Genomic DNA, 6,758 nt, shown 5'->3' with positions numbered 1-6,758 from the left:
ACTCCAGCAATAGGTCTTGATTCATGTCCAGAGCCACAAATGCCCAGCAATGGAATAAAAGTTGGTGACAGGTACATGGTTGGAGATGTGGTATCATTCCAGTGTGATCAAGGCTATTCTCTTCAGGTAATGACATGTTTCATCCACTCATAGCACTATTATCTACAGCTGATAGAGATGGCAGTGTAATGAATAGCTTTATAATAGCCTTTTAGTTCAGCAGTAACAACAGTACCATTCTTAACAGCTCAACTTAAATAATAAGAGTATTATACATCTATTATTTCTTACTTTAGGGTCATTCTCATATCACGTGTATGCCTGGCCCTGTACGGAGGTGGAATTATCCCATTCCTATTTGCATTGGTAAGAACATACTTGCTGATATATTCTATCTATCTATCTATCTATCTATCTATCTATCTATCTTTATTTCTATATATATCTCCTATATGATGCTGCATTGGCATATTCTTTTACTCAAACTTCATGCAGGAGTTTAAGTGATAAGAGTTTCTATTGTCTCCTAGTCGAAATAGCACATTGAGCTCCTAATGAATGAAAAGACTAGATCCTGTATAAAAGGATGTCATCATTTTAGCGTGCCCAAGGTCTCATTAAGATGAGCAGTGAGCTGGATCTTTTAGACACGACTCACTGTCCTGGTTTCCATCAGCAGCTAGTTGAGGTTTAAAGGGAAACTTTAATGGTTTTAAGTAAATATTACTTTAGTTTTATTTTTGTTTTTATACTTTTATCAACAGTTTTATATTTTTTAAACTCACATAAAATAATTTTTTACAATTAAACATATAAAACATGAGAAAGGAAGAGCAATTTGGGTCTGGCAAATCAGTACAGCGGATGATTCATTTGTGGCACTGTTTGTCTGATTGACAACTCATATAGACCAACTGATACGGGATGAACAGCAGGCTTCTTTTGTAGCCAAAAGCTGAAATACCTTTTTTTTTCAAATACAGCCTGTGTGAACTCAAGTGTGGACAGTGGCTGCCAAAAAAGTGAATGTTTCCTTGTGCACACCAATATTTGTTCTGGTCTTACCACTGCTGTATCCGAAGGCCTGCTCCATTTATTGTTCAAACACAGTCCATTGTTTGTTTCTGGAAAGATTCTGCAGAGCCTGAGAAAGTCCAGGATGGCCCACTGAAAGTCTAACAAGCCCAAAGGCAACACAATCTCTCCATATAGCCATGTTTTGACCTTATTTTCTTGAGAATGTTGACAATACATTGATCTCTTCCAGCACAATGTGGTGGCGCTATGTCTGATTTCAGTGGAGTGATACTCAGTCCCGGTTTTCCTGGAAACTACCCTAGTAGCCTAGATTGCACATGGACAATCAAACTTCCCATTGGTTTTGGTAGGTATTTGCTATACGTAGCATGCTACATACTGGTAATTTGCATAGACTCAGCTTCGCCTTGTTTAAAAACCCTAAAAAAGCAGGCTTCAATGTTATAAAAAGCATGATTGTATTAAAAGCCAACAATACCCATAAATAATAGAATTGTATATGAATATCAGTGATTTAGCTTGTTAAAGAAACCAGGGAAAGATTTCCTTTCAGTACCTTGTATCTCTGCCTCCTCTCACAAGACATAATCAAGATGTCAAATTCTCACCGATGGAATCAACTACTGCTTATTCTACATTATGGGTGATTCAACAGGCCTTATTTGGAAAAATTAATTTTGGTTTGTTATAGCCATGAGAGTTAGGTGGATCTTTCAACTGGAGTACAAAGAAATTTAGGGAGCTAATAGGGATGAGGTTCTGGTTTGCCACTACATGGGTTTGTAGTGCATCCCTGGGGCTTGCAAATTGCGAATGTTTGGCTAAAAATTTGCAGGTTTGTTGCCAAAAATCCTATAATGCAGTGCATAGGCTTTGGGCCTAACAGCTGAGCCAATGATCTGAAGCATTGGATAACCCAGCCACCACATTTTAAAAGGGTGGGCTCACAGCATCCATATTGTCAGTTTGTGATGGAGTTGTTCAGGAGAGCTAGAAAAGTCTGTATAGGGAGAGATACTGTGTTATACAGTATTTGTTTTTTTAATTTTGCCATTGTACCTAATGGCAGTGCCCAGCTTCCCATACCTTTATTTTTATTGTTATTTTTTTACAATAACTTGCTAATTAGCCTTAGAAATGGCCAACTTTGAATAACTTTGAATAAGATTCATTCCCCACCGAGGAGTGGGGTTCACTGCAAAAATTGTGAACTTGTTGAAATTGTTTGAGAATGGAACCCAGACAAATTTGCTCATCCCTAAATGCTAGCATCTACCTGATTAAAAGGAAATATAATGTTTGTTTATGTAATAATTTATATTATGGGATGAGCATAATAAAACATATATTAAAATGTATTCCTTTTTAAGGTAAATCCACATATCATCAATCAAAAGGTCCACCATGCTTACAAACAGCAGAAGTGCAGTAAAGAGTTTCAAATGTTCTTTGCAGCTGTTGTTTTAATTAAACATATCGTTAAGTAATGCAGCGTATGTGATTTATCTTATCAGGTGTGCATCTGCACTTTGTCAATTTCTCTACCGAAACAATACACGATTACCTGGAAGTACGAAGCGGCTCTGCAGACATTGGCTCAGTAATTGGCAGGTTAAGCGGCCCTCAGGTCCCTGCTTCCCTGTTCAGCACAACCCATGAGACTAGCCTGTATTTCCATAGTGATTATTCACAGAACAAGCAGGGATTTCACATCATTTATCAAGGTGAGCAACACGCTTTGCCATTCTAATGCAATCAATAAAAAGTGTTTAAAATGTGCATTTTCAAACTTTTAAACACAGCGGTGTGTCTATTTATAAATGACTGTAAAGCTGGCAAATAAAGTGCCTCGGGGGAGCTTTTGTGTAAAGAAGCAGAAGATTTGGGAGAATGTAGTAATTCTGTGAGAAAACATTATATTTCAGCACCTCACTGGGTGGTCTCGCCTTTCTGTGCTCCCCTGTACACCATCTACTCTGTTGTGACAGACAGAAATAATACATTAGAGAAATTTAGCTGAAACAAAAGTAGAATAGTAGTGTTGTCATGGTATTTCCATTTTTAAGTATCTACCTTAAAGTGAACCTATAATGGTTCTAAGTATTTTTTTTAGTTCATTAAGTTTTTAAACGGATGTTTTGTAGCTGTATTTTTCAGCTATATACATTCTTTGTTTTAAAAATTTCTTTTAATATGTGAAGAATATTTCCTAGACCACAATGGATTATTTAAAGGAGATAACATAGTAGAAGCCCCCTGCCTTCAGGCTTGCTCTGCCTTATTAAAACATCTAATGATATAAGAGATTATTTAAACTGTGTATGTAAATTTCAGCTTGACCTATTGAGCTTTGCAAATAACAGGCTTTCTGCAACAAAGTGGCTCAGGAGGCTAAAGAAAATCTAGCTGAAGAAAAGACCACATCATTTTTTAAACAATATTTCATATTTATCAGACTAAAAAAGTAAAAAAATTATATTTTCTAGTTCTAACCATAATGTTCAGAACCACTTCACATTCTCACTAGTGACAAAAGACTGATCATAAAGAATGATCTTTTATTCAAGACTGAGGGGGTTATTCACAAAGCTAGCCGAAGGATCAGCCTTAGCTTTGGCTCCCTACCACTCAGGCACTGGTACCATGGTACTTTCATTGCCCTTCTTCTTTTTTCCTGCAAACTATGCCCACCTGCATTTAACACATGACAGAAAAATTAATTCCAGTGATCCAGTGCATCCATTTTCAGGAAGGCTGGGTGTTTTAACAGCCCCTCGGATGTCATAACAGTCATCTCATGTCGTTTGACCCATGGACATAATGAAAAAATAGGACAGATTTCTCCATCAATGCTTACAAGCATGGATGGAAGAATCACCTGCTGTTTCCTTTATATTATAGTGGTTGGCGGCCGCTGTCAAAATACATGAACCGTGCTTGCAGCTGATTGGTTGCAAGCACCATTTGTTCAAAGAGTTTCCAGATTTGGTCAATCATTGGATGGGGGGTCTGAAGGAGAGGTCAGAGTCCAGGAATACACCTAACACCCTAGCATTTGTGGAGGGACTGATAAGTGTGTTATCAATCTCAATAGAGAAGTCAGGGTAGGGGACATGGGGGGGGGGGGCTGAACTTAGTTTAGAGAAGTGATACAACATCCACACTGATAAGTCAGTTAGTAAATTACTGATGTGTGATGAGAGTGAGTAGATGAGTTGAAGAGTAGGGAGATACATTTGAGTGTCATTGACATAGAGATGGTATTGGAAGCTATGGCAGCTTATCACCTGACCCAAGGATGTGTAGATAGAGAATAAAAAGGGTCCGGGAACAGAGCCTTGGGGGACTCCTACAGAGAGGGAGAGGAGGAGGTAGAGTTGTAGGTGACAGTGAAGGTGCACTGAGATGGGAAGAAAAGCAGGAAAGAGCAGAGTCAAGAGCAACGTTTGTGTGAAGGGAAGAGCAGTCTGATCTGCTGCCAGATCTTTATTGCTTCTCATGACCTCAGAGGAGTCAATATTTCCCCATCCAATTTTGACACCCAAAGAGCCAAGCGAGTAGAATTTTTTGAGGAGGAGTGGGTGGTCAATATCAAAGTCATCAGAAAGGTCTAAGAGTATGAATATACAGTAGTGACCATTGTTTTTAGCAGTTATTAAGTTGTTAGTGAGTTAAAGGAGGGCAGTTTCAGTAGAGTGTTTTGAGAGCAAAAGCCAGACTGTAGGGGGTCAAGAAAGTTGCTACCAGTGAGGTGGCAGCTCAGACGATTGTAGACAAGATGCTTGAGGAGTTTGAAGGTAAATAGGAGCAGGAAGATGGGTCTTAGGTTGTTCAAGCTGGTAGGGACCAGTATTGAGCTGACTAGTGCATGTTTTAGAGGGGATGGGAAGATACCAGTGGAGAGGGAGAGATTGAAGATGTGGGTTAGAGAGTGTAAGATAGAGCAAGAGTGGGATTGTAGTAGTTTTGAAGGAACAGGGTCCAGGGGGCAAGTATTAGGCAGGAGTCAACAAAAAGTTTAGCAACCATCATTGTGTCAACAGGGTCAAAAGTGTAAAGTATAGAAAGTATACAATATGGCATTTGATCTGGTATGCTAGGTGAGGGAAATGTCTGCACAGCGGAGATCTCATTACAAATTGGAGAGTGAGTGAGTTAGTGAGTGGAGGTAGTGGGGGAAGAAGTGGAGAGCTAAAGGTAATAAAAAGTTGAGGAGGACTGGATGTGAGGGTATTAATATGAATTATGAACAGACTAGTAATTTTTTCAATTAAATGGTCTTAGTAAGAAAAATCATAGCGAGAAAAAAAACATAACTCCCAACATCATAGGTATGGTCATAATTTCAGATTCTTTTCGTAAAATAGTGATCAGTTAATCAGCAAATGTAAATATGGATCTTAAACTGCAATTAGTATGTTCATCAATGGATGGTTTCAGGGGACTAGTCTAAATGTCTTTAATGTAGTCATATTCCCCACTGTGAGAATAAATGAACTGGGGACTAGGCTTTTTAATACTCTTTATCAACAATATTACAACAGCATACCAAATTAGAATGATTTGATTAGGTAGAACTAGAGAGAATGCATGTTCTTAATAACATGTCTTGCAATTTAAATATATATTCAATTTTAGGTGTGTGTGTGTGTGTGTGTGTGTGTGTGTGTGTGTGTGTGTGTGTGTGAATAAAGCCAATTTTGGAGAGAGTTGGGAAGGGTTTGAACCCCTGTCAGTTTTTATTGGTATCCATCACTGTGTAGATTCACCATTTTTATTTATCTTGGTGACCGTTGTCATCTGGAACAGGAAATCCTTCAAAGATAGTGAAGGAAAATCTCCCAGACAGAACAGAGATAACATTGTGGTCTATTCACAAAGCTGCCATAAGCAGCCTAGTGAATAACCGACCCAAAGTGAAGTGAGCCGAACGCTGTTTGGGTATTCACTTCATGCTTGTATGGCTGATTTCAGCCGTACACCGACTAAAATCAGCCATACATCGGGTGGCTTAGCGTGGCTTCGGGTCAGCCGAACATGCTCAGCATGTCACAATAATAAAAAATAAAAAAAACCATAGGAATGCATAGCTAGATTCCTATTGGCTATTTCACTTTATAATAGCCAATAGCAAACTAGCTATTGCACCTGCCCTCTGCTGCTCTCAATCACTAGAAGAGGAGCTGATGGAGAACTGCAGGTCCCCCTCTGCTTATTGACAGCAGCAGTGGGTGGGTGAAATAGCTAGTTTGCTATTGGCTATTGCAAAGTGAAATAGCCAATAGGAATCTAGCTATGCATTCCTATGCTGGCTTTTCTTTTTTTCCTGACTGAAGGTGGCCAGCGGCCACATGTCAGGGGAAAAAAAAGATTGCAAGGAAAGGTTTACTCCGCTCGATCAAGCAGAGTAAACCTTTCTGGGAGAAAATGTTTCTCTCCTGGGCGGCCGGGAGCCGTATTAGACTCCCAGAGCGTCTGCGAGAGTAATGACATATAGCATCCCTGGTTACCAGGTAACCAGGGACGCCATCTGACATTACACACTGAGAACTCGGAGAGGCCGTTGTGATATCATAGCAGCCCCGTAGTTTTTTCGGTGTGTAATGGCAGATGGTGTCCCTGGTTACCTGGTAACCAGGGACGCTGATCTCTCTGCAAGTGGGCGGAGCCAGCCGTGAGACGACGGCTGGCTCCGCCCAGCTGTCAGAGGCAGGCTGTCG

At 39.7% G+C, this 6,758-nt stretch overlaps 1 protein-coding gene across 1 annotated transcript in view; it reads left to right on the top strand.

Moving 5' to 3' along the window:
- Positions 1–6,758, top strand: part of CSMD3 (CUB and Sushi multiple domains 3) — a 576,345-nt gene that overhangs the window by 394,876 nt on the left and 174,711 nt on the right. The window contains exons 35-38 of the mRNA XM_018567203.1: positions 8–126; positions 297–366; positions 1,268–1,384; positions 2,553–2,762. Of these exons, the coding sequence (XP_018422705.1) occupies positions 8–126; positions 297–366; positions 1,268–1,384; positions 2,553–2,762 (516 nt within the window). The remainder of the gene's footprint in view (positions 1–7; positions 127–296; positions 367–1,267; positions 1,385–2,552; positions 2,763–6,758) is intronic.

Source organism: Nanorana parkeri, unplaced genomic scaffold (assembly GCF_000935625.1).
Source record: "Nanorana parkeri isolate BGI_ZX_2015 unplaced genomic scaffold, ASM93562v1 scaffold1019, whole genome shotgun sequence".
Classification (NCBI taxonomy): Eukaryota; Metazoa; Chordata; class Amphibia; order Anura; family Dicroglossidae; genus Nanorana; species Nanorana parkeri.
This window is presented reverse-complemented; position numbering and strand designations above follow the sequence as displayed.